General features: G+C 42.1%; 2 protein-coding genes across 7 annotated transcripts in view; both read left to right on the top strand.

The window, feature by feature from the left end:
• tead3b (TEA domain family member 3 b) overlaps positions 1–16,159 on the top strand; it is a 28,821-nt gene extending 12,662 nt beyond the window's left edge. Inside the window, exons 3-15 of one of the 5 annotated variants that reach the window (XM_076741888.1) lie at positions 1,194–1,448; positions 8,424–8,488; positions 9,263–9,325; positions 11,922–11,933; positions 12,929–13,054; positions 13,184–13,224; positions 13,398–13,454; positions 13,902–13,966; positions 14,060–14,196; positions 14,492–14,665; positions 14,969–15,112; positions 15,212–15,364; positions 15,913–16,159. In XM_076741888.1, coding sequence (XP_076598003.1) covers positions 1,442–1,448; positions 8,424–8,488; positions 9,263–9,325; positions 11,922–11,933; positions 12,929–13,054; positions 13,184–13,224; positions 13,398–13,454; positions 13,902–13,966; positions 14,060–14,196; positions 14,492–14,665; positions 14,969–15,112; positions 15,212–15,364; positions 15,913–16,026 — 1,158 coding nt within the window. In that variant the 5' untranslated portion in view covers positions 1,194–1,441 and the 3' untranslated portion in view covers positions 16,027–16,159. Of the gene's footprint in view, positions 1–1,193; positions 1,449–8,423; positions 8,489–9,262; positions 9,326–9,467; positions 9,531–11,921; positions 11,934–12,880; positions 13,055–13,183; positions 13,225–13,397; positions 13,455–13,901; positions 13,967–14,059; positions 14,197–14,491; positions 14,666–14,968; positions 15,113–15,211; positions 15,365–15,912 lie in introns of those variants that run through there. The other 4 variants (XM_076741907.1, XM_076741897.1, XM_076741917.1 and 1 more) reach the window with 4 other exon arrangements.
• Positions 16,160–19,815: 3,656 nt separating this feature from the next.
• smpd2b (sphingomyelin phosphodiesterase 2b) lies at positions 19,816–26,639 on the top strand. 2 transcript variants are annotated; one of them, XM_076741942.1, is made up of 11 exons: positions 19,816–20,076; positions 21,486–21,605; positions 21,702–21,798; positions 21,987–22,063; positions 22,520–22,613; positions 23,143–23,232; positions 23,324–23,406; positions 23,528–23,660; positions 24,071–24,175; positions 24,280–24,457; positions 25,120–26,639. In XM_076741942.1, the coding sequence occupies exons 2-11, from the start codon at positions 21,556–21,558 to the stop codon at positions 25,542–25,544; spliced, it is 1,332 nt and encodes a 443-aa protein (XP_076598057.1). In that variant the 5' UTR covers positions 19,816–20,076; positions 21,486–21,555; the 3' UTR covers positions 25,545–26,639. The 2 variants fall into 2 exon arrangements, with proteins under 2 accessions (XP_076598057.1, XP_076598065.1); XM_076741950.1 differs by having other exon boundaries at positions 19,929–20,067.
• Positions 26,640–27,671: the final 1,032 nt, after the last annotated feature.

Raw genomic sequence — 27,671 nt, forward strand, 5'->3', positions numbered from 1 at the left:
ATGCTTTACATCAGGGCTGCCCGAAGTGGGGCCCACGGACCAAAGATGGCCTGCTGGATGTTTCTTGAGAAAAAGACAAGTTTGATTTGAAAATGCTAACTATAAATAGCTGTTCATGCCGTTTTATTGTCTCACACTTATTCACTAATTATTAATTATTTTTCAGAGTCTGAGCACTTTATACAGGAAGTCAATCAATTAAGGGAAGTTTAGGCCCTCTAGGGCGAAAAGCTTTGCCACCCCTGCTTTACATGAACTCGTGTGTTGGGCCTTTGCAGCTACCCAAATAATTGTGTATTTCTCTAAAAAACAGTGGACAAACTTAGCAGGGATTAGGTTCACACGGTATAGAAGCCGGTAATTAGGTTGTACATAATTTAATTGAATTTTATCAAACCTCTGCTCCATTTTTCTCCTGTATTTTATTGATTCTGTCAGCATCTTGTTGAAATTTGTTTGTGCATATCAGCAGTGTCACACCATGAGTTTAAGATAAGGAAACAAAGAAAGCCTGTTGAGATGCAGGCAGAGCAGCAGTGGACGTGCTTTGAGAACAGGGTTCGACGGTTTGTGAAACTCGCTCATCGAGAACAAACGCCAAAAGGGTTTTTCAGGCTTCAGGCGCATAGCTGGCTGATTTCCTCCAGTCATGAATGTCTCAAAAGTGATATGCTGGTAAGACAAATGGTGGCTTGCAGTCGTACAGTGCGGTGCATGTAATGAAGGAGTAAGTTTTGAATGTTTGACATAAGAAATCGCCTTTGTTGCTCTACAGCTACTTGTCGTGGATTTGGCGGAATGCATCACATGACCTGCAGTTCCGACTGTGGCCACTACACCAAGTTTAGTCCTGCAAAGCTGCACGTTTTGGTTTAAACGGTGTCTCCATTAGAAAACATATTGAATTAAGGCTGATTATAGCATACTTGTTACTTAGTGATGGTGGGTTTTACATTGGATAAAAATGTGTGCATTAAAGGATAAATTCATTGATTTCCCAAAATCAAAATATTTAACAGGAGTAAGTAGCACAGTTGTTTGGAACTATTTCCAGCTGCGGATTTATACAGATTTGACCAGGATAGTGTGCGTTGAGTGACTCAAAGTGTATTTACGAAGATAAACATTTGCTGAAGTTGCATCAGTGTTCAGTAAAAACAAGAAGCTAAGAAACTTCTATCTTTATTCCACAGATCTCCTACAGATCCTCTGATATTGGGGCTCGGGGTCGGGCCCAGGGGGAGCCGCCACCATTGCGTCCAACGAGTGGAGCGCCAACGGTAGCCCAGACGATGGGCTGGACGGGGACAATGAGGACAAGACCCTGGACGGGGACGCCGAGGGCGTGTGGAGCCCGGACATCGAGCAGAGCTTCCAGGAGGCCCTCGCCATCTACCCTCCCTGTGGCAGGAGGAAAATCATCCTGTCAGATGAGGGAAAGATGTATGGTGAGTACGCTGGATAACAGCCAGAGCAACAAAAGAACAACAATTACATGGAAATCAGCTCCAGAATGACTGCAGAAAAATGAAAAAAAACATCCATTCCAGAGAGATTTGTGGCTGAAAGACAACAAACATCCACCATCGTGCCCAAAAAAGAGAAATGAGAAAAATACTTTTTTTCGTGCTCTCGTGTTCATGTCACAGCTTTGACACGGAGGTGAATGTTTTCTTTCCACTCAGAGCTCTCGCTGACAAGTCTGTACCTGCTGTACTGTGACCCAGGGGCAGGTTCTTCCAGTCACACCAGCGCTCTCAGAGCAGGTTATTGCTGTCTCGAGAGCATCTCCGCTCCTCTCTCCTTGATTTACACCTGTCATTTTCTTCAGAGTCTTTACAGTCTATTTTTATGCGCACAGTTTTATGGCCTCTTCTCTTCCTCACCGCGCTTTAAGTCGTGAAACCTGCTCTTTGTTTTTTAGCGCTGAGCGTCATACGCTTGTTTCTCCCCACACCGGTATCGCTGGGAGAGTTTTGCCTGCAGGTGACTGGTTGGAGCTGGTTTCTCGAGAAGTGTTTCGTTTGATCCCGGATGGCTCGGTTAAATTAGCAATAATTAGCACAGCGTGAATCAAGACTCAGGAACAAAAACATCACATTGGCATGTCGAAGATTTTAAACATCCATATGGTTTCAGAATAGTTCTTCTGTTTCCTGCAGCGTGTTCATTAAAATGCAGGTGTTGAGCCCTTAATGTCCTGAAAAACTCCAGATGGATATGTTGGCAAGTTCTTTGATAGACTCACTGACATCCAGGTGTAGGAAATTGAATGCATTTGTCTTTCATTACTTTAATCCCACTTTCCCATTCCTGTTGTTGAGGTGCTCTTCCAATTATTAGATTAAGCATTTGAAGCTGGAAATTTTGCTGAACAGCAATAAATGTTGATTGACAGGAACTGTGCTGCCTTCTTTGCGGTTTTGCTCGCCGCTGTCCTCAACAAACCTCTTTCTGGTTTTGTGAAATTATGTTATTTTCACCATCATAATTCAAGTCCCTCAAGCCATGCTTTGTAAGACTTCCCTGCCCTTTAATTATTGTCCATCATGTCTCAAAAACTTGAAATTGATTCCTGCTTCGGAGCGACCATAAAGACCATCAATCATTGCCACCGAAGTCTCAGACAGACTGTGTATTTTAGAAGCATTAGTGTTTGTTTTCAAAGCTCTGTTTTTTTGGTGGCTTCGCTGCGCTTGACGTCAGATGGGATTCTTCTGGCGTGATTCACGGGCAGATTTTGATACTCAAGGAGAAGCACATACCTGAGATAACTCAGCGGCTGTGGCAGCTTCTGTTGTTTCTCTGATCCTGTCTTAAGGCGCGTAGTAGCGGTGAAACAAGTCGTGGATTGGTCAATTAGTCAACAGAAACTTTATCAGCAGCCTTTTTTTCCCCTCCTCCATTTATGAATTTAGTCGTTTATCAAGCAAAAATGACAAAAATCGACTCATTCCACCTTACACAAAACAGCATATCTTAAGACATTACCTTGGCTCTAGGATCTCATGATGGACATTTTCAGTATTTTTATGGACTAAACAATGAATTAATTGTAAAATGAACTTAATCAGTAATGCAAATAGTCATCAGTTTCAGCCCCAAAACAGAAAAGCTGGATACAGAATAAACTCTTGCGAGTGATACCATGTTCAGTCTGTTTACAATTAACATTTCTGACTATTTTTTATTCAATTTTCTAATTAAATCACTCAAAATTTCTTTTCAGGCAAACTTGATGAACATGTGCTTAAAAATAACACTGTTAGTAAACACATTGTACAATTTCTGGATAGACCTTAAGCTCAAACCACACAGGCATCTCTAAATTTGCCTAAATAACTCTTTAGCAGGGCAGTGTCGCGTCCCAGGCTCCACACATTTGTCATGAGAACGTCAACAAAGAGGCAGGCCGTGCACAAACCTGCCCCCTTAGCAACAAACTGTCAGGACCCCTTTTAGAGGCCTGTTTTTTTCTAGAACACTAAACACCCTCTCCATTTACAAAAGTCATCTGAGGCTCTGCTGGCAGAGCCAAGGCATGCCCCAGAAGAAGCCTTCTCACAAGGTGATTACCTCAGACATCTAAAAGCTGCCCTGACGTGACGTTAGGGGAATGTTAACGATTGCACTGTATGTAATACTGTCTACCTTGCAGTCTCAGACTCCAGTGGCCTCCAAAAGGAGGCAAGTCATCCCTCCCGTTGGGAATTCCACTTTTTTTTGCCAGGATTTTTTTTGGGAGGGAAACCTTTGCAAATTTCCATTGCCTTAGCAAAATGACTGCTTTGTACATGTGTATTCTCTGCTCTACAAACCTGTCTAGACTTCCCAGTAGCATTGCCAGTCATTTACGTAGCTCAAGGGTGACGAAGAGTTCAAAGGAGCATAGCACTCAATTTTAATCAGTCACATATGTTAAAAGTCACTCCAGTTTTTTCAGAACATGAACAGCACTTCAGTTTAACTCTAGTTTGTGATGTAATCACAGCTATAACAGTTAGAATCTATCTAATTGTGATAAAATATGCCTGTCGAGAGTCAAATCTACCAAAACTCTCGGGAATTCATCCTTCATACCAGCATTTCTCATCTTTTTTGACACTGCTCTCCTGTCGGTATGGTCAACATAAGGCTACAACCAGCAGCCAGTTAGCTTAGCTTAGCATAAAGACTTGAAACAGGCTCTGGCTCTGTGTGAAGGTTGCAAAACCAACTTACCAGCACCTCTTAAACTCACTAATTCACAGGTTACATCTTGTTTGTTTAGTCTGTACACCAAAGTGTAGAAACAAGGGGTTTTACAGTTCCGTATGTGCCGGATTCTTTAAGCCACTGTCCAAGCCATGAAGTAGTCCAACACATAAACCCTGTAAAACCACAAAATCTTGTTTTTATCCTTCAGTTTATATCCAGGTTAAACCAACCTTAGGGCCAAGTTTGCTGTTTCCCAGTTTACAGTCTTTATGATAACCTAAGATAACCAGCTGCTCGCTGCATCTTCTGTCTAACAGACAGATTTGAGAGTGGTTTCAATCTTCTCATCTAACTCCCTGCAAGAAAATGTATTTGCCGACTCCCCTGAGTGTGACCTTTGAGTCCTTTGATTTTCCACTCATTCCGGAAGTAACGAAAAATGCACTCTCCCAGTTCAAATTCACTGTCAGGTCCTGATCCGCGATGATCTTTTGAAGTTTAACAAACTAAAATCAAAGCATTCAATGAATAGTTGTGTCTCAGAGACAGTTGTTCTCAGTAGAATTACATAGTTGGCACATTTTACACCCTTAGTTCAGAGGAAGTGTCTTCAGAAGATGCGTGTGTGTCAGAAAAATGTTGCCTGTCTTGTTTTGCTCTGGGGCTGTACTGACATGTTATTCTCCTGCGTTTTCTGGCCTAGACAGGTATGTCAAACCCCAAGCACACACCTCTGCCTCTCTCTCTCTCAGCCCTGCAGCTGTCACTACTGCAAAGCACTCTGGGTACAAAGAAAGAGAAAGATTTCAGCGCTAGAGGCAGGCTTATGTCTGGTTTGACCTTTGATGGCTGCATTAGGAATTAGCAGCTGGTTCACTGCATGTGCAAAGTTGCGAGAAAAGATGTGTGTAAGGTATAAGAGAGGGGGCTGAGCGCTCTGTTATGATGACTGAGCAGGCCTTCCCTGTCAGCCCCCTCGCTGAGATGTTAGGAATGTTTTCAGTCATGGCTGAGCAGTATGTTAGCAATTTAGGATTACCTCAATGTTATGAGAAGGGAGGAGGGGAGAGAATATGGGTGGAGAAAGGGTTCAAGAGAGAGACGAGAGGGGTGGGGGAGCTACGGCGAGTGAAGAGAGATTACCTTTTTACTTACTATCTTCGCGTGGAAGTGGAAAATTCCAGCAGTCGTGTAGTAAAAGAAAAAGATAGGCGTGTCCTGTCAGGGAAGAGGTTAAGAATGGCAGCCTGCAGCGATCTGAGTGGGTGTTGAGCAATCAACAAGGGAATCATAAGCAGCTCGCAAAGATGGCAGAGAGCTGGAAAGACAGTGAGTGTGCGGAAATTAGAGGCAGAGGACAAGAGAGGCTGCGACTGTGCGTGTGTTTGCGCGCACCTGTCGTGTTCCCCCGCCGTGCGGAGCAGCCTTTTCACCGTCTCTCTGACCCCGCCATGTCAAGTCTGAGCAGATCTCGGCTGCCACGGCTGCAGCTACCACTGACAGCGCTGAGATCACACCCTCTGTGTTTTCTCTGTTGGGGTTTGAGAGCAGTGTGTCTTAAAAATGATCAGCTCATATGACCAATCCCGCTGGGTCAAAAGTGCTAAACATTTGCTTGTGCAACCAGGAAGTTCTGGGACTTTTTTAATATTCTGTGTGTGAGTTTATTCTGTTATGTGACTGACATCCAGCGACAGGTTTTCTTTTTGTCGGCATCAGCTCAACCTCCTGCTTTTGGTGATCCAGAGTCTGTTGAATTTGAAGTTCTGTTCAGCAGTTTTGTGCCTGGGGTTGAACACAGGTCTCCCGAGTGATTATGTTACCCCTCAAAATGTGTTGTATGCTGTGCTTTTCAAAATTTGATGCTAGGGTGTGAAGTGGAGGATGAGGGATTTGGGACTGATTACCTCAGTGCCTCTAAAATCCTTTGCTGTCGTCCTGTGAACAACTCCTCTTTTAGTCACAAAGTAGTGCTATATATCATTTAGGGATATAACGGTCGATAAAAATCTGTGCTGTGCTCAATATGTTGCAGCCGTATCATGATCCAGTTTGTCTTTTTCCACAGAGCAGAAAAAGAAGTGCTTGAGAATGTGTCTTACAGCTCCATTTCCAAGTCATTTTTAACATTCAGCTTCAAAAATTTATTTGAAACTGGAGTTATTTGCCCGGCCCACTTCAAAGTGGTGTCTCTGCTGCAAACTGTATATCACATAGAACAAAAGCAGTGATTTAAAATATCACAAAACCAACCAGATGTTGTGGAAAAACTGGAGATATCATCTCAGCTCTGCTGCAACTGCGCTGTTCAACACACGATCGAAACGCATTTTTGATTTGCGACGCAACGCCAGCAACTCCTGTGCTCAGCACTGTTATGAAGCAAGCTACGAAAAAGGTATAAGGTTTGACATTTTTAAATAATTTCCTTAACAAGAGAATTAACTTCTGGGAGAGTCCTGAGAGCCAGCTGTTAATTCAGTGTGAGCGGCTCAGCACAATACTGAGTCCACCTCACCTCTCAGAGCCGTTCTTATCTTTCTTAGTCAGACCTATAGCGCTCAGTTCATGCTGTATCTCAGTATACAGTACTTTGCAATGAGATATCTGTGAAATCCATAGCAGAGGTCTGTGGTTGGGACGATGTAATGTTTTCCCCCTCTGCTCCTCAGCTGAAGAGATTGAGAGTGACAGTTGCGCGGGGGTTGAACTGGCATTGTTCTTTCTCTGCCATCCTCTGCTGGGATGGTCGGCAGCAGGTGCTGCTGTCCGTTGAGTGCAGGGTCACATAGTGGTGTTGTTTTGGGAAAAGGGCCTGCTTTGCTGCCAGGTGGCAGTTGCTGGCAGAGACAGTTATGGCTTTGTGTTTCCTCCAAGAGTTACAGCATCAGCTGCCCCTTTTGCCCCGCTAACCGACGACCCCCCACCCCAAGCTAATGGCCCTCACCCCAGCTCTAACCCCTGCTTCTCCCAGAGTTGGAAGTGCATATGAGCATGTGTGTGTTCGCCCGAGCTCTGGCTGTGTTCGCAGGCCCAGGCCAATCAGACTGGCTAGCACAGATGTGACAGGCTTAGAGGAATGTTAGGAATGCGGAGGCGCTGGAGCGGGCGTGTCCACCCTTGGCCCAGGGCAGAGGGGGACGGGCTAGCTCAGTATCGGCAGACAGTTCAGCTCTGCTCTGCTGGCCGACCGCCGGGCTGACTGGTTGGAGAGCATGGTGAGTGCTGCAAGCCCGCTGGAGATGGCCTGCAGTACTTTTATGGTAATTGCTCTAACCAGGGCCTTCTGGAGGCCAAGTGCTGAAGAGTGTGTGAAAAAACAGGACTTGTTTCTCCTGTCATTATGTGTCTGGGTACTCTAAAGCTGTTAAACCGTAGACTTCTTAGACACACAGTCTATTGTGTGGGTTAAAGAAGGCACATCTTGACCAGTTTTTGTTGGTGTAAATTTATGTCAGCAAGTTTCGAAGAGTATAGGTCATTATTCATAATGATACAGCGGTTCAACCTCTCCCTTTGGCCCAATTTTCAGCCACAGAAACCCAGTAAACGTGACTTGGCAAAGAAAAGAAGTGAGAAAGACTGATGGACTGATTTCCCCTCGAGACAACATAATAATCCTTTTTGCACTTCTCGTACACCAAAGATGATCTTTTGCTTGATCCCATCTGTGCTTTGCGGAAAAGGCAACGCTTGTTAAATCTCCTGCACGGCACCGAATGCAAAGAGCACCATGAAAGCCCAGAATAGAAGCCTGTTCTCTGCACAACCTGTTTGTGTAGAATGTCGAGAGTAGATGTTATGTCATGAAAAACATGGTTCTGTTTTCAAAGCAATCTGTAATTAGGCTACAGGGCCACGTGAGCAGACAATAAGGAGGTGTGAAATGAGCTCATGAAAACTTTAGGGTAAAACAAGCAAATCAACCATCTACTATCTGGCTCAGTTTACATAACACCTAAAATTTTAGAATATGGTTTCCAGTAGGAAACAGAGGTGTTATTGTGACCTGTGACCTGTGACAGAAGTGTGTTTGCCCTGACCGAGGAGCTCTGGGAAAGGTCACACCGTTGTTCTTTTGACATAAGATGTGTATTTAAGGTATGACAAGAGCGCCACCTTTTGTCCAATGGAGGGTATTGTAATGCACAATTGTTACATCTTCTGTCATGTAATCTGGTAACCTTGTTTTTGTTTATGACCTTGCTTTCTGTTTATCATTACAGGTCGTAATGAATTGATAGCAAGATACATCAAGCTGAGGACAGGCAAAACCCGCACAAGAAAACAGGTAAACCAGCTTTAATGATTTATTAGATAAGAATAACCATGTGTGAGTTTGGCTTTAGTTACTGACAGTACAAGACAACAAACCTTTCATTACAGCAACCACTGTTTATAGAAGGATTCATTCAGCCTAACATTGAGTTTAATAACAATTAAGTTTATTATAAATTATTTAAAGGACAATTCTGGTTTTATTGTCCTGTATATATTTCTTATTGTCAACAAATCCCATGAAAAGGTCAAAACTGACAACGTAATAGTTGGTCTTTCAGTAGCTTTCAGTGTCTCTCAGCCACAAAGCCGATTTTTTCCCACTCAACACATATATCTTAAAAAGTGGGTCATAAATTTATAGTTTCCTAAAATGGGTGGGCACTGTAGTTTTCATTAAACGTTTGTCAAATGGAAGTAACACACATTTCATGATCTAGTGAGTTTGTGCAGCAGCAAGCTGGTGAATGAAGCATTTACTCTAAATAAACTACGATGCTCATGTTCATTGCAATGACGAAACATGTCACCAAGTGCAACAGTGTGGCTCCTTGATCTATTTTAAATACTTTTTGGACAGCAAGGGAGGTCTATGGGGAATAAACTATATCAGACTACAGCTATGCAGGCAGTACATGCTAGCAGCATCAGTTCATTGATGGTTTTGGTCATTCATTGGTATTGTTAATATGTGTGTGTGTGTACATGTCCTCACTTGCATGTGTGTGTGCGTTCATCTGAGTGCATGTTGTTGTTTATGCTCAAAAACTGTTTCAAACCCTTTTAGGTGTCTAGTCACATACAGGTGTTAGCACGGAAGAAAGTTCGTGAATACCAGGCGGGTATAAAGGTAGGTGCTGCAAACCTGCCTCTCGGCAACACTGACTGGGCGTCTCTTTCCTCTTTGGTTACGGCTTCTCTCCTTCTTCCCTTGTCTTTTCTCTCCCTGTCTCCTTTTCCTCTTCCCTCCTCTTGGCTATTCTTCTGTGCAGGTTTCTAGCCACTTGCAGGTTCTCGCCCGGAGAAAATCTCGCGAGATCCAGTCAAAGCTAAAGGTATGCGCTTCACCGCGGGCTCGGCGGGGCTGGTAAAGGCTTGGCTTTGCACTAACCTGCTAATTTGTGCACATTATTATCAGTCCTTGCTTTGATGGAAAGCCAGTTCCCACTAGATAAGTGGATGCAAGCTTGGCAAGTAAAATACATTTTTGAATGATGAATCAAATCGTATAAAATAGTCGTAAGGAGTTAACTCTCTGATAGACCCGAGTGAACCACAGTCCTGCTTCTGTACCACGCATGCAGTGCACAAACAAACGAAGCTTTTTAACTTCTGTATGTCGGAGCTGCATGAACTGTAAGGCTAATCTCTTCACTCAGTAGTCGCTGACTCTAAAGCTTTTTTTTTTTTTTTTTTTTTTTTTTTTAAGGAATGATACACGAGCTGTTATGATGAGCCCAGTTAACAGTCATTTAGCTGCATGTTGCTCCAGTTCTGTATCTGCCAGCCATGCTTCTGCAGCATACTGTACTTCTCTGAGACTTCTTCTTTCCCTAAAACTCTCTCTACTTTGATACCTTTAGTTCCTTTAATGTGTCTGTTTGTGATGTGTTTTGTAAAACCGATCAGTCAAAAAACATTCATCTTTGACCGTTGTCATCATATGAATCCTTTTGACTCGTCTTTAGTTCTTCCACTCCCTCTGGTTTCTCATCATACTTTTAATTATTTTTGCATATTCACATATACATAATGCAGACACTTGTAAATACTGGAGACATTGCAGCATTCTGAAATGCTAACTTCAATTAAATTAACCCCCGTTATTCAGACTAATCCTCCAGTGGACTCCAGCATCCACATTTTGTCTTAAATGAAACTGGAAAAGATAAACCAGTCTTTGTTTCAGTGATGTTATATATAGTTCATTTAACCTGCAAGGGAACGGATGCATCACCCTACTTGGTTCCTTACATTATCCTTACAAACTTTTTCCTCAATAACATACCTGAGGAAGAATCAGCTGGTGCATCCAGTGATACATGTTTGTGACCTTTCCATAAATGCCAGTTGTTTGTATAAGACAGACTGTTCATTGTGAGCCATAACCTCCCACCCGTCCCTGTTGTTTTTCCTGGTCAGTGAAGTCACAGGACTTATGAAGCAAAGCTACCATATGATCAGTTTTTTTCACTTTCACGTTATTTTGTATGCTGTCAAAAATGTTGTGTTTCCAAAATATTTGTCCATCTTAAAATTGACATCTGACATTTTCTTCATTTGGTCATTTTTGGGCATCAGCATATCTAAACTGTACCATACACTTGATTGGCACTCTGCATCTTCCATATTTTGTTTAAATGTGATGCTCTAAACATGGAACCACAGGCAGCATAATAATGGCATAAAATAAGGCTTGTAATATGCTGTGTGGTGACTTCTGTCATCTTTGCTTGAAGAGATTAATCATGTTTTCTTTCATTCTTTCCATTATTACTTTTTTGTACATGCAGCAATCTGTATTTTGTCTCCTTCACACAATATGACATACTTGAGTTGACACATGATTTCGAAAGATAAAATCACTCTCATGTGTACTTCTTAAACCCATTCACAAAAATCTTACATATTTTAATTTCAACTGTTCCCTCACTGCGTCCAGTCATTTGGCTTTTTTTATGCTTTGTGAGTTTACCTTTTTTTGCATTGGACTAATGAAATTTACGTCTTGTCCAATTTTTTAATAACAAGCAAGTCTCTGAGCCGCTCTTTTAAAATCAGATGGCTGACAAAGAGTAACTCTGTCCAGCTGAACAAACATGACGTAAAAGTGTGGGTGCTAAAATGGCTCCACACTGCAGTACCAGCTGTACATTTGGCGTAATGCACTGAAGGCTTGTGCTGCAATAATCCTCCAAGGATTAAACTTTTTACTATTAGCGTCACGCTTCTCCTCTGTTGGTCTTCTAGTGAAGGAAATGCGATGTGTTCCCTAGTAATACGGTTGTCGACAGTCTTCAAACATGATTTCAATTAATTACTGACTGTTATTTCAAGCTTTTACTGCTGTCTAATGAAATAGAAGTGAACAAAACAAGAATGTACATTACAGTATAGTGTGAAAGTTTTAGCAAATTGCTAAACCCAATCTTTTTCTAAATGTTTTCATAGTTTCATTTTGAAGCTCTTCTCTCATACCACAGTCTGTGCTGAACCTTGTCACCTCTGAACCAGGGCAAACTGTCAGTCATGGTGTGTTTAGGAACACATTGAATTTATTGGAATTTATGGAACTTAAGTTATCGCACAACGTCTCCACAGTATATGAACAAAAGAGGCAAACCTGGACTGAAATGCACAGGCCAATACTATGTCAACCAAAACTCTTACTTAACACATCATTTAGAGCTGCACAGTACTAATGGTTTCTCTCTTTTTTGATTCAGGCGATGAATTTGGTAAGTGAATCTGACTTGTGCAATATGCTTCCCTCCCCGCCTTTGTTTAGCAGCACCAGTGCACTGTCCCCTTGCTATGGCCCTCTGCTGGCATGGCGTCCCATCCCATTGCTGTCCTGTTATGAAGCAATGCTTAAGAAGCAGCCAGGCCTTGAACACAATAGTGCTACGCATCCTGCCTGATGTAGTGTACTCCCCTCAGCCTCTGCCAAAAGCCAAAGTCTTGCTTGCTTTGCATAAGGTGTCGCTCTTTGATTCGGGGTCTCGCTTCTGAGTCATCTTTCCTTTAATTGCAAAGTCATAGCTTGAGTTGCTTAAGTGCATTCTTTTGCAAACAGAAAAAAATAGCATGAGGATGCGTTTTAAATTTTGTTTGGTATATTGAAATGAAAGCTTTGACGTGTTTCAAAGTCATAAAATATGTGTCATGCGCCATGGACATGAATTGGTTGGCTTTGTGTATCTTTTTCTACCTATTTCGCTTACGTCGGACCACTTTCATCTGCATACCAAAACTTGAATTTGCAACATGAATGCAAATCTGCATTCCAAACCAATGCACTTTCTTTCTTCTCCTTTCCTGTGGTGATCCCGATAACACACTGACACTCAATTTGTCTTGTGAGTCGAGCTTAAATCCCAACGCTGGAGCAACTCTGCCTCGTCTTCTCTGTTCTTCTCTTTGCTTGAGTCTGTCAAGCTGCTCTTTCAGAAACTTATTTTCTTTCTTAGTTTTATGAATAATATCCCTTACCATTTAAGTGTCTTTATTTAATCATGTCAAGCTTAGTGCAATTCTGAGAAACTCTCCTCAAGATTCTTAAATATATGAATGATTGAATTCAGATGTTGTTTTCATTATTTATCAAACAGCTACAAGTAAATGGAGTGTAGTGTGGAAGGCTTTATATTGCACTGTCCTTGCAGTGGTAGATACTCTTTAGGTTAGGGTGCCACCTTGTGGCTAACTTCCGTCATTCTGTTTCAATCTGCAGGATCAGGCGTCTAAAGACAAAGCCTTGCAGAACATGGCAGCACTGTCGTCTGCACAGATCGTCTCCCCGAGTATGATCAAGAATCATCTTCCACCACTGCCTCCTGCTCCCTACCAACCAGCCAGAGTGAGCCCACCACTCATTTTCTATTACTTACAGCACATTAACACAGTTTTCAGCAATGAAAATTACATTAGCTGAAGAAAATGTAGTAACACTGTAAAAGCAGTTTAACAGTGTTTTCTCACTCTCCAGTTCTGGCCTGCCATCCCAGGACAGCCTGGACCCTCTCAGGAGTAAGTAAACCCCTCCACTGAACCCACAAGATGTTTGTGGTGTGACATCACACTGAAGAGAGAGATTAGTGCTAGAAATGAGTAAATACATGAATGGGTGACTGAGGGGGTTAGGTCTAATGTGAGGTGGGTATTGCAGGGCTTGTTTAACGGATCACGTTTTTGCACACCAGGCTGGTTCTAGATCTCAACCCGGGAAGGACTCCTGGGTTTGGCCGCACCAGCCATGCGTAAGTTCCCCCTAGCCGAGGTCCAACTCTGAGCACAAAGCAGCACTAACTCTTCTTCTACACTGTATTGTACTGTATGTTTCCTGCACTGATAAACCACCACCGGGCAAATTAACTGCTTCAAATTTGATAGATGGCAAAAGTAAAAGAGAACATAAATCCTCATTGACTTTTGCTCACTGAAAAAGTGCTAAAATTTCTAAACGTTGTAATCAACATCCTCAGATTTGTCAGTAAAAGCATAATTAACTGATGCTGTTTTGCATCATTAAGAAGCAATGAAGCAGGTGGACTTACGCCTAGCTGGTGCAACAACACATGCTTACACTTTGACACTAACATCAGAACGCTTATCAGAAATACAAATTTAGTAGGACCCATGTGCCACAAACACCTGATACTGACCCTGCGTAACACTGTCTGACCGAACCACTCATTGTCTTTCAGTATCAAACCTTTTGCACAGCCCCCATACTCAAGCCTATCAGGTCCTGTACCACAGTCCATAACAAGTAAGTATGGGCAAAAATCCATGAGAAGTTTTCTGAAATTAAACCAGAAATGGCAAAATTTGCTAAATGTTTGTGTGTGTGTGTGCCATCCAGGTTATGAGCCTTTGGCGCCTCCTCCTGCACCAACTGCGACTGCAGTGCCAGTGTGGCAGGACCGGACCATCGCCTCCTCTAAGCTGCGGATGCTGGAGTACTCGGCCTTCATGGAGGTCCAGAGAGACCCAGACAACGTGAGTGGAAAATTTACAGACATGGATGGACTGCTGAACAGTCCTAGCAGGCATAGTCCCAGGGCCCAGAGGGGTGAGGGGGCCGCAGGGCTAGAGGGCTACAAGATTTCCTGTTGGAAAGTCACAGAACTCATTTAAAAGCAGGGATGTCCTGATTACGTTTTTCACATTTCTTGGTTGTAGTCTTTTAAAATCAAGCTTACTCTTACTGGTTTCTCCAACATGAACAACTGTGGCTTTTGCAGCTGAGGTTAACCCCGCCCTCCCCTGTCTCTTCTGTCTCTGTCCACTGCAGTACAGCAAACACCTGTTTGTCCACATTGGACAGACCAACCCCTCCTACAGCGACCCGCTCCTCGAGGCTGTGGACATCCGGCAGATCTACGACAAGTTCCCCGAGAAGAAGGGCGGCCTCAAAGAGCTTTACGAGAAAGGCCCTCAGAATGCCTTCTTCCTCGTTAAATTCTGGGTGGGTTGGTTTTTATCATATTATCATCTAACAATTCTTAGATTGTGCAAATATTTGTCTTTCACTTTGTGTTGATAATGCGCAACATTATCACAATACAAAATCCCATTACATTACTAATGCTGTTTCTAGACGTTACTTAATTGTGTGCTGGCAGGCATACGTCAACATTTTCAACACATATTAAGACCATTGCAGATATTTTTAAGTGCAACCTCACAGTGCATGTGTCAGGAGGAAATGAAGGTATGTCCAAGTAAGTAATGATCATCGCTAATGTGATTAAATGTATGCACCTTGCAGGCGGACCTGAACAGCAGCGGCATGCAGGACGGCCCTGGTTCTTTCTACGGTGTCAGCAGCCAGTACAGCAGCCTTGAGAACATGACGATCACTGTTTCAACCAAAGTCTGCTCGTTTGGCAAGCAGGTTGTTGAGAAAGTAGAGGTAAGAGCGTGCGCTGATTCAAACAAACAATACCCAGTCTCTCATTTTCACCTTAATACCTGGTGTTTTCAACTCTGTGTGTGTGTGTGTGTGTTGCAGACAGAGTACGCCCGTCTGGAGGGAGGAAAGTGCGTTTACAGGATCCACCGCTCTCCTATGTGCGAGTACATGATCAACTTTATCCACAAACTCAAACACTTGCCTGAAAAATACATGATGAACAGTGTTCTTGAAAACTTCACTATCCTACAGGTAATATACACTTCATCTGATCAATAAAGGAATATATGTAAATGATAGTTTGACATTTAGGGAAATGTATAGCATACATGGCTTTCTTGCTGAGAGTTAGATGAGATGATACCATTTCATATCTGTAGGCAAATTATGAAGCTACAGCAGCTGATTAGCTTAGCTTCGCTTAGCTTAGCACGAAGTCTGGAAACAGGGAGAAAGCTAGCTTGGCATAACTCCCCGTAAAACTGCAATGTCTCCGTTTTACACTAGTTTTTGTCCAGATTAAACAAACTGGATATAATGTCTTTGTCTCGTGAGCTTTAGAGTTGCTAGGCTAGGCTAGCTGTTTCCCCCCGTTTCCACTCTGTATGCTACGCTAACTGGTAGCTTCACGTTTAATCTACAGACGCGAGAGCTGTATCAATCTTCTCATTTAACCCTCACAAGAAAGCCAATAAGAGAGATTTCCCTAAATATCAAACTATTGCTTTAAATAATGTAGAAATTATCAACTGATGTCATTGCTGATATTTCACACGTGACCTTTTCCCTTTGGCCCTCAGGTGGTGACGAACCGTGACACCCAGGAGACCTTGCTCTGTATAGCGTTTGTTTTTGAGGTTTCCACAAGTGAACATGGAGCTCAGTATCATGTCTACAGACTTGTTAAAGACTAACAGCTCTTCAGGGAGGTTTTGGAAAAGCCAGACACAAGCGTGACACAATCTCTCTTCGACCAGCTCAACCATCCAGGAAAAACTTTAAAAAAAAAAAAAAGAAAACATTCATTCAATCCTAGACCGAACTAACATGGACACTTATGCTTTAAAAAAAAAAAAGTCTCGTTCGCAAGGAAGAAAAGAAAGAGTGAATCTCAACGTGCCGACACACAAAGAAATTTTGAAGAATTACGCATTTTTCGAACAACTAGCTATCTTCCATGTGTTTAAACATGCTTTAGATGAAGTGGGTCACTTTCCCAAGGTAATTGATGGAGCTTGACATGTTTTATTGAGGGAACGAGAATGTGTATAGGGTTGAAAAGACTCTCATAGTATCCAAGGGAACACACTCTGAGCAATAAGAGAAGTGTATATAAGATCGATAACGTAGAGAGAACAGGACCACGGAAGGGGAAAACCAGAGCCAAGTGGTGTTGTTGCAGTAGGTTTTTTTTTTAGGAAAGCAAGTGCCTTTTCTCCAAAGATAATATCATTGCCTGCCACTTTGGATTACCTTTTTTTTACTACCTCTTGTTTTTGAACAAACAGAAAATAGTCAGACAGGTGTATTTTGTCAAAAAGAAATTGGAAAGAAACCTCTCAGATCGACGTCTGCTGAGGCAGTTTTTGTATTCCGGCACACAGAGGAATGGGATGGGGTAACTAATTCTCATGTAGCCTGTTGTTTTACATACAAAATCGTCCCAAGTTTTACAGTCCAAGTGTGGAGGGAGAAGGTTTGTTGTGTTACCGTACTATTTAGGTTCTGCTTTTTTTTTTTTTTTTTTTTTTTAATGTTTTATTACACAATTTAAAAATCAGGTCTTACAAGCATCTATCTATAACTGACTTGTGACACTAGGGATGCTTTGTACCATTGCTAGCCTGAATTAAAGCCAGGGCTTTGCCATCCTTATGAGCTCCCCTGTTATTTCTCTCTGTTTGAAGACGTGTGCTTGGTTGCACTTAAAAGTTCAAGAAGGGGGATGAAGAAACAGCAGTGCTTATTTTTCTGCCTTGAGTTATGTAGCCTAATTGAAATGAATTGTTTCTGTACTGTGAGTCAGCGGATGCTAAAGGAATATGTGTTACATAGGAGTATTTTGGGGGGTACTTTATGTTCATATTTGTGATCAAGTAACTCAGCACAGAGACCATGGTTTAAGCGGAGAGAAGTTAATCACTGTTTCTTTTGTTTAAAAAAGAGATTGTATGCTGTGAAGTCGGTTCATTTGCTTCACCCTTCTCCGTGTAATGTGTGGAGAAGCCACATCCATTGATAAAAGTTCAGTTTTTATATTAAAGACAATTTTTTACTGACATTACACATGAATTAATTTTTGAAATCAAACTAAATAATTGTCTTGAATGAGAGCTATTGTCTCTGTGCTGTGGAGTATGACCATTGATTGTTATTTATGGGGGTGGAAAAGAGATAGCGGGAGGGCGGGGGTGGGGGTGGGGGGGTTTACTGGAGATGTATTGATCAGTTTCCATTGTGATGGAGATGTTAAAAGTATTGCAGGACTCATATAAGAGACAGCAGACCTGTCATCCTATGCATCCTGCTGGACAAGTGTCTACTCTGTGTGGTTCACTGGACAATTGTGCTATAAAAGTTCAAATTTAAGACATTGTACGGTGGAATAATTGCACCTGGCTTTGAATGTCGTATTTCACAAGCTAGATACAATAACACTCCTCCTCTAGCAGGTTTCTCAGTTTATCTTTTATACAGACATTTTTTTTTGCCATTATCAAGATTAATGTTTTGATTCTGTTGTCTTTTGACTTTCAGTGTTTGCCATATGCTTCACTGAAAATAATGTGTGATTGTGCTGATATTGATAATTAATAATGAGATATCTAATGTATCATATTCTGAATGGTGTGGGCAGTTTTTTTTTGTTTTGTTTTTTGTTTTTGTTTTTTTGGTTTAAGGTGGTTTACGTTGTCTTTGTTACCATTGTGCATTGCAATTTTATACTTCAAAGTAGAGGTTGGACTATGTAATCAAACAAGTGTATCTAACAATAAAAGACGCATGGTGCCTTTGGGGCCATTTTTCCCCAGAAAACTTATTAAACATGTTTGTAAAGTTGTTTTGTCCATGATGCTTCTTTTCATATGAATATGAATATGCTATATGATCTTGAGCTGGAGCTTCTTTTTTAGCTATTTTATTGAATAAAAGGTGCAGCTTAGCTTTTATTCCATGGCTCCTGTGTGGTCCTAACATCCAGAACACCTCACCTGAAAGAGTGGACTTTTTACTCTCTTTCATGGAGTTAATCCTCTGAAGGGTCAGAGATCGTGATACATTGAAATCACCATATTGTAGCCTATGTGAAAAATGATGATGCACTCTATAATCTGTACTCATGTGAGTGCAATTTTGAAGTACTTGTATTTTGCTTGAGTATTTCCTTTTTCTGTTACTCTCTACTTTCAGAGGGAAAGGGGATACTTTTTACTCTATTACATTTATCTGACAAATATGCTGTAGTTAATGGTTGGGCGTACTTCTCAGATCACTTTTTTGCATGAAACGTGTCAACGTGTCGTGGCTAAATTCCCAACTTTTTTTTACTTGTGACCCCTTGCAACAAGGCAATGTCTAGTCAGGGCCTCTGTTTCTATCAAAGAGTGATTCTCTAAACACAAGCCAAAATAATAGAAAATTAAATTCACATTTGTGTGGCAGGGGTTTGTCCTCTTTTCTACCTCTTTAATCATATCAGGACCCCCCAGATTTATCTTGTGGCCCTTTGAAGATGCCCATCCCCAAGGTTTGGAACCACTGGACTTAACTACCTAAAGCTAAAATGCTATTTACAGTGCATATGGTAAGTTTTCAGACCCTTGCATTTCAACAAGACAACACCCTGGACCATCTAAGAAAACACAGGAGTGGCTTTGGGAAACTCTTTGACAGCCTTGAGTCACCCAGCCAGAGTCTGGACCTGAACACAACAGAGCATGGAGAGATCCAGAAACGGCTGTGTGCCAACACTCCCCTTCCAACCCACTTAAGCTTGAACAATTCATTGCCGAACGATGGGAGAAACTTGAAAAGAAAGGTGTGCCAAGCTTGTAGGATCATTGCTGACAAAGTTGCTTTAAGTACTAAATGAAGGATCTGAACACGTAGTTTATTTCAGTTTTTTATTTTCAATAATTTTACAAAACACTCTAAAAACCTTTTCCTTTGTCACTGTGGAGTATTGTAGATTGACAAGGGGAAAAACATGAACTGAATCCATTTAAGAATAACAAAATGGGAAAAACTTGAAAAGGTCTGAAAACTTTGCGTATGTACTGCACTACTTATTTTTTGTTTGTTTATATTTATATTTTACTTAGATACATAGATAGATGCCTTTCAGTGAATGACTTGACTTAAATTGTGACGGACCACAACGGCCTGTGCCAACAATTGTGCTCAAAGAACCCCACCTCCCAGAATTACTCGCGACTGAGGCTGCATCAAGCCGGAAACGAGTGTCAAGTTAACTAAACTGACAACGGATGCTCCGTGAAAGCCTGCAAAATAAAGCTTCGCACAAAATGAAGTAGTTGTTCATTTAAAATCGAGTTTTTGCAATAAACTCAATGTTGATACTCACCCCATTAAACACGTGTTCTACATGTGTGTTCCTAACTCTGAAATATGGACGTAATTAAAGTTCATGTTTTATTTTGACGGAAATCTACAACCGGAGATCATAACAACATTTTTTTTTTATCCCATTTGACTGTATGCCGGCAGGACAAGCACGTAGCGATGGAAGTGGCAAAACACCGCTAAGTTACTGGTGTTCTTTGTCTCAGGTGCCGACCAACCGACTATGTATAGCCTCGATAATAATTAACTAATTTTACAACAGTAATAAGCTAGCAAGCTAACAGGAAGTGTTTTAGGTCCTGGGCCAAAACGGACACTACAACAATAACCGCTCATCAAACGGTCCCGTTATCAGCAGCTTACGTCAACAGGTTCGTGAGGTGAGTTAATTTAACGTAACCAAGGTGACGGTAACTGTTAATGAACAGATTATTCAGGTAACGAGCCAACAGAGGCAGCTTCACAGTTGCAGAGTCGAGACAAAATGGCTAGCTAGAGTTATTTGACAGGTGTTGACACCATCTAACCGGTTACCTGCTGTGATTAACGTTCGCATATTGTAACACGAGCTAAACCAGTGAATAATGAAGCTGACTGCGCTCCAGCAGTTTCGTCAAAATCTCTTAAACAAAGCGTCCAGAGGGCGAACAGGTGCAGCTGTCGACGCATTTACGTTAGCTAAAACTTTATCCACCTTGTTTACCAGCTAACGTTTCCTTTACATCTGCATTTCTTGCCCGAACGCCATCAGTCAAACGACATTTTGGCTCAAGTGTGGCTCAATCTGGAGTATTTCGATGTATTAAGGTGACAAGAAGTCACCACATTTTTTAATTTCATTGGATGAAAGTCCAGAGTCGATGCCTCTCGCTGTTACCTGGCTGCACCATCTATTCCTCCATCAACTGTCCATCCATTTTGGATACACGCACACATGCATTGTACAAGTTCATGTTAGTCTCAGATGTGCATCGAGCTTGTTTATTGATGCTGTTTTCTTTCTCTGACCTGAGACACAATGAATAACCAGTTTTGCCTTTTCACTGCTGCTTCCTCTTTCTCTCCCCGGACAGAGCAAAGCCATGTCAGCACTCTGCTCGGGGCTGCTGTGTTGTTTCACTCCCTGGAGAAAGGACTGAATGCCATCGCCTCTTTACTCTGTCCTTTTTTCCAAAATAAATAAATAAATAAATCACATTTACCTCACAGCGTGCAGGAACAGCTCAGCTATCACACAATAGTAAAAGTTCCTACTTGATTCTTATTGTCAGACATGAGTATACCTTTACAGATACCTGTTCATTATTTAAGTATTCAGAGTTGTATTGACAGTCTGTTAATATCTAACAGAGTATCCCACAGGATCAATTAGATCAGTTAAGTGTGTTTACAGCTTCTCAGTTGTAAATGATGAAAATATGCTGAATCCTTCAGAGATTTTAAAGCCCAGATCTTGAACTATGGTCTGGATGCAAGCTGCTTGGTTTGCACTTTTGGCGCTTACTGTGCAGTTTTGTATGTTTATTCTTTTCCCACTTTTCTGAGACTCGTGATTGTGCCTTTTCAGTTTAAGTTATTATTCTATGAATTTAATACAGGTGTGCATTTGGCCTTGATTTCCAAGTTCCAACTCTAAAATTGCGGATCGTTGCTGAGCTACTCCCGTTTTATGACATTGTTAATGAGCACATGCTGGAAGGTTTTGCGCTCCCAGACATTACCCTCAGTGTGTCCATTTGGGATTGGATATCAACGATAGTCTAACAGTCGCTTTCATGTGTGTTATCAGGAGCCGTCCCAGTCGTCCCACCTGATCCGACACTCCATCATCACATCTACTGATCCGCTGATCTGCCGGCATGGCTCACTCAGACTCTGTCAGTGTCCGGGTCTTCTCTCTGAACTGCTGGTCAGTGCGCTTGATGTTTAATGCACTTTGTACGTCTTGATACGTGTTGGGAAACACATGCAAATGCACATTGTCCATGCATCGTTTTTTTTCCAGGGGGATCCACTATCTTAGCAAGCAATGTGGGCAGCGCTATGCCATGATTGGAGAAATGTTGTCCAAGGAAGAGCATGATATTGTCTTACTGCAAGAGGTTGGTGGAAGCCATCAATGCATGAAGTTGCAGAGTCACTCATCTGATTGACTTTTTCAGCTCATACGTTTCGTTAAATTTGATATATTCTGCAATGAAGATCTTTTTGTAAGCACATATGGACAATATTAATTATGCAGACATGCCTGTATTCTACTTTTCCCGTGACATATAGATTTATTTTTCAGGTTTGGAGTGAGAAAGACTATCTCTTCTTGAAACAGAAACTTGCCTGTTGTCATCCTCACTCTCATTACTTCAAAAGGTAATGCTTTCACTCTCATCACAAGGTTGCCGTGCAGCCGTTTCTGAACCTGTTGCCTCCCCAATCTATGATTAAAATTTATGAGTAAGTTGTCATATCTTCAAACGGTTCCCGAAGTGCCTTAATGTCAGAAAAATATGCTTTCATGGCATCGATCCATCTGCAAAATTGAACTGAGGCTTAGGCCTTACCTATAAGGATTAACTTCTGAGGCTTAATTCTGTCTTGACCTCCATACCAAGGCACAAGACTGAGATTAATCAAAGCTTTTACCTCTATAATCCCTTTTGCAGCTCACAAAAATGTCAACTTTAGTAGATCGGTTCTCACATCTGCGACAGATAACACAGGGATGTGAGTGATTTCATTAAACGATAATCACGTGATGCTGACACTGCTGTTCAGCGTGTCGCGTACGACTTGTATTCATGTCTGACTTTTCCTCTCATTTTGCAGTGGAGTCATAGGCAGTGGACTGGCCATTTTCTCCAAACACAGAATCCATGACACATTTCTTTACCGCTACTCACTGAATGGTTATCCATACATGGTAAGTCTGGAGAGCAAGTAGTGTTTTGTACTGTATACAGCTGTGATAATCATGTTATTTGATAGAGAGCTTTCCCACAACTTTATTGAAGAGATGCATGATGCAATGACATAAATGATGTGATTCAAATGAAGAACAAATGAACAGAAGAAAAAAAGGGCACAGAATGAAAACAATGGAAGACAATGCATTTCTAAAATCATGTGATTTAATGAGCTTTAAACAAAGATAAAGAGCCAGCTTGCCCAGTTTCTTCCAGCGAGTTGTTCCACAGTTGAGAGGCAGTGACTGCGGAGGCCAGATCTCCTCTGGTTTGTATTCTTGACCTGGGAATTATTAATAGAGACCTATCAGCAGGTCTCAGGCTGCACGAAGGCTCTTATACAGTCAGGACTATAGTCAGGAGCTGGTCCCATACACGCCTCAGCCTCAGAGTGAATATGTGATACTTCAAAGGTTACAGCCTTTCTTTGCTGAACAGCATTCCTCCTTTTCTCTCAGCTTTTTGTGTTTTTTTTCTCATACTCAGGCTCACCATGGAGACTGGTTTGGAGGTAAAGCTGTGGGAATGGCCATCTTAAGCATTGGCAGCCTGACTGCAAACGTCTATGTTACTCATGTAAGGTTTGCTAGCAGCAGCTCTCAGCCCTATCGATATGTTATATACAGTTATTGATCAACGTGCTTTCGTCCCTGTGTATTAATTTTAGCTGCATGCAGAGTACTGCAGAGACAAGGACTCGTATCTACCTCACAGAGTGGTTCAGGCGTGGGAGCTGCAGCAGTTCATTCGGTACTGTGCCTTCGCTTGTTTATTCTGCACAGGCAGTAACTATGAAATTCTCTTTAAACACAAAAGTGAAGGTTCATCTTGATGTTAAGTTGGTGATAATGTGTTTTTCTATGCCTGTTAGCCACACCTCTGCTGCAGCAGATGTGGTGATTTTAGGTGGTGACCTCAACATGCACCCTCAGGACCTTGGTAACAGACTACTGAAGGCTTCCACTGGACTCAGAGATTCTTATTTAGAGACTGCTAAATTTGATGTAGGTATTGACAAGAATCCTTGTTAAGGTTGATGGTGGAACATGGTGCACCCTGACAGTCCTCAACTTAATCGTATTCTTTTTCATTTATGTGCATGTAAAGGCAGGAGAGCCATTCCTTAGCAGTGTGGTATTATCATCCACGCACTTGAAAACCTCTTGCATTCACAACTTCAGTCAGCACACTCTGTTAGGAGGCAGTTCTGCAAAGCTGTACGTTATCCAGCAGTGTCATTGCGGCTTCCTATCTCAAGAGTTACTGTCTTAATCCTTGAGATATGTTGAAATGTGTTCTGTCATCATAACTGACAAAAATAATGGCCAAGACATGAAAAGAAGAGCCAGCTTGTAAAGAAAACTTGTTTTGGGCTTCTTTATTAAAAAGATAAATGCTTGTTTTTGTGTTGCAGGGATGTGAGGATGGTATAACTCTGATCGCCGACAACCCTTTTATCAGTAAAAAGACGCTCATTCCCTTTGAGAAGGGAATTCGAATTGACTACATCCTGTTCAAGGTGGGCGAAAGCTTTGTGTCGTCACACCTGCTCAATTTTTTTATCCTTTCATGTGAGCAAGATGTTGGCGTCACTGTATGAATTTCCCTGTTTTTAATTCCCAGGGTTCTTCCAAGGCGGACATTTACTGTGATTTCATGTCCACCACAAAAGGCTCCGTCCCTGACCATCCGTTCCCCTACTCCGACCATGAAACTCTGACGGCTGAACTGAGGCTGGAAGCACTCACTCCTGCTGAGACTGAAAGTGACAGGACCTCAAAGAATCAGGACTCTGCTGCAGGTATTTGTACTCACTGTGCCAGCAGGGCGGCTCTGATGATGCCTGTGTCAGCTGGTGGGTGTCCAGACTGAAATATTGTGTAATTGTAAATGGATAGGCATGAAATTTTCTACAGACATTTGTGATTCCCAGAGGATGAATCCTACTGACGTTTGTGATTTCCTGACTTTTCATCCAGCACCATCATGAGATCAAAATGTTAATAGCTTCATGTTCACTTCAGGTTAATGTTAGCACACCAAGCTGAGATGGTTAACACGGTAAACATTAGCGTGTTAGCATGCCGATGTTAGCATTTAGCTCAAAGCACTGCTATGCCTAAAACCCCATTCAAACTGGATTTCTTTCTCTTGGGGAGGTGGGTTGATTTCAGCATTACCTGTGCTGGTCAGTGATTTTTCACCCCCCAACTCAGAAACAGTTGCAGGCAGTACTACCTCCTGTTTTTCAGTGAACTTGCTGGTCTTCCTGTGTGTTCCATTTTAAAAGAGACCATGCACGGTCTCCAAATGGTTCAAGAACTGCTTTCAATTTACTTGAGGCGTTTTAGGCTAATTGTAAAGGAATGGTATTAAACCCACTCATGCCGCTTGTGTAGTCAACCATCAACTCTTGCAAGATTTTTGAACCCTCTTTGTCTCTACTGTCTCTCACGTCTTCAGGCAAGGTGGCCGAGTTGGTCGACATTGTGACGGAGGCTCGCACCGAAGTCAAAGTGGGTTTGCACTGTGCTGAGAGGATGCGCTACACAGCAACGCGCACCGGGGTGATGGGGCTGGCGCTGCTTGTCCTGGAGCTGGCCATCGCTGCCGTGCCCTGGCTGGCCCTGGGAGCAGAGCAGCCTTTCCCTCGTACCTCCTTCTACATGCTGGCCGCGCTGTGCTTCGCCATCCTGCTGACAACCTCTCTGCTGTACATCTTCTACACCATGGAGCTGAAGTCTCTTCAGGGGGCTGAAGACCAGATGAGGCTGGCTGTGGGTAGTCTGCAAGAGAAGCTCAGGGGCTTTCCTTTGGCTCAGCCCCACAGCACCCAGAGGAAGCCCCCGGAGGGTCTTGAGCCCAGTGCTTTTGACCCAGAAGAATAATGCGGGAGCCAACTGGGCCAAAGTGGGATCACTGAAAGAAGCCTTTGAAGTCAGCTTTAAGATGGATGTTTGAAGGAGTCACTTATTCTCTGAATGTGTTTTATGCTTTTAAGATTTTTAGATTTGTACTGTGGAATGAAGGAGCTTTTGAAAGACGTCTCTGAAAGTAGTGCAGGACACATGCTTTGACATTTTTATACTTATTATATAATCGTCTTAGCCTTACCCCTAGATTTCCCTTTATGCACTTCAGCAAACATGCTTCCTGTTACATAGTGTCATACTTCTGTACGACTGCTGTTCTTAGAGGTCAGAAACGAGACCATTTTTGTTCTTTAAGCCTCAGGTCCGACTTGCATTCCTCCCACCACTAGTTTCACTGGGACCAGTTGTCTCTATTTTTAATTCCACGCTTCCCTTTTGTGATTTGGAGAGTCTGCCACACAGCTGCAGTGGGTCCAGACTGTTCTCTGATTTACTTACAGAAAGTAAGGGAGGACACTGACGCTCTGATGGTTGTAGGTTGACATTTTGGCCAGTAACGTTTGTTTCTCTGCGAGACAGATTGCTGAGAGCTTCCACTCGCATTTAAAGACCCTCACGCGCCAGTTAAGGCATTTCTGTGTACTACTGTAGGAAAAGGGACGAGCTCTTGCTGCATGTCTCAATCATGTTCACTGTCTTGCACTCCTTGAAAGTATCTTAATGTTAGAGACAATCTACACTCCTCTTTCCCAAAGCTTAGCAGTGGGAATGCGCTGAAGATATCGTGTCTTACATACCCTCAACTTTGACCTAATTTTTGGACATGTTCTTGAAATTACAAATGCTTATTATGTCTTTAGTGTGCAGTGCACTTAGTTGAATAACCAGATAAACCACTTCCTTTTATGTATGCTAGGAAATTACTTAATGTTCCACATCTCTGTAAAACAGCGTATGACTCAGCGAGAGCCCTACAATGGCTGATCAGTTTTAGACGTTTCACCTAGATGTTGGAAAAACACTTGCTCGTTTTTCAGATAACACCTGATGCTCATTCCAGCTGAAAGTTGCGATGGGCATGAATAAGCAATAATAAAGACTTTATTCACATGCATCTTGTCTGTTGTGGCTCTGGATGAAGGTGACAAGTCAGTGCCGGTTTCACCTGCAGACGATATTCACAATTCGCCACTAGAGGGCAACAGAAGTGCGTGAGACAGGTGAACTTTCCAAATGAAAGCAGGCCATACCCCAAATGAAACACCAAACATCAGCCAAATTTGCCAGATCACACATGCTAGCTGGCACATAAGTCCTCAGGGCAAGAGCACCCATGGGTGTGGTACATTTGAATTTTTTATATTTAATTTCTTTGTGGGAATTACATGAACACAATTAATCAACACCAGGTAAAAAAAAAATGTAGCTACACACACACTCAGCGCCATTTCCCACCAAAAACAAAGGCTGTGTCTTATTCACCAGTAAGTGAAACACTAAAGAGCTGGTAAAGCTACACAATAATAGGTAATAGGTAGCCTATTACACACTGCATGTGTAATGGGGTCATATTTATTTTACGTGTTTCATATTTAAATCAAGTCATAATAGGTGAAAATGAGTTATTGCCCCAAATATTCACCCAGTTTGTCTTTGCCTTGCAGTGTTCTTCAGTGAAGGCATTATTTCCTGGCTCTTGCGCCGTAGTTGCAGGTAAGGTGGAGTAACGTGCGCTGTGAACAGGTCTGGCTCTGTAGAGGAGGATAAACTCACTTTTACTTAACGCTTACATCATAATCTACATGTACACCATAAGGGCTGTTTGTGTTAGTCTTATTGTAAACCAGTCTATTGTGTGTTGATCGTGCAACTTTCTGTTTGAACAGTTGTCATTAATTGTGACCTGGCTGCAATGACTGGCTGTAGTTACCTAGATTTAACTTTACAGGAGTTTAAAACATGAGGAAATGAGGCCGTCATTGACCTTGTGGTTCACAGACCTTTGGTTTTCCTGCACCGGAAGAAACACTTCAGTCCTTCACTTAACTTCAAGTACCAACTCAGTATGAATTCTTTCACATTTACATTTACACTTTTTTTTTTTAAGGTAAAAGTATAGAAGTATTATCATTAAAATAAACT

Source organism: Chaetodon auriga, chromosome 2 (genome assembly GCF_051107435.1).
Source record: "Chaetodon auriga isolate fChaAug3 chromosome 2, fChaAug3.hap1, whole genome shotgun sequence".
Classification (NCBI taxonomy): domain Eukaryota; kingdom Metazoa; phylum Chordata; class Actinopteri; order Chaetodontiformes; family Chaetodontidae; genus Chaetodon; species Chaetodon auriga.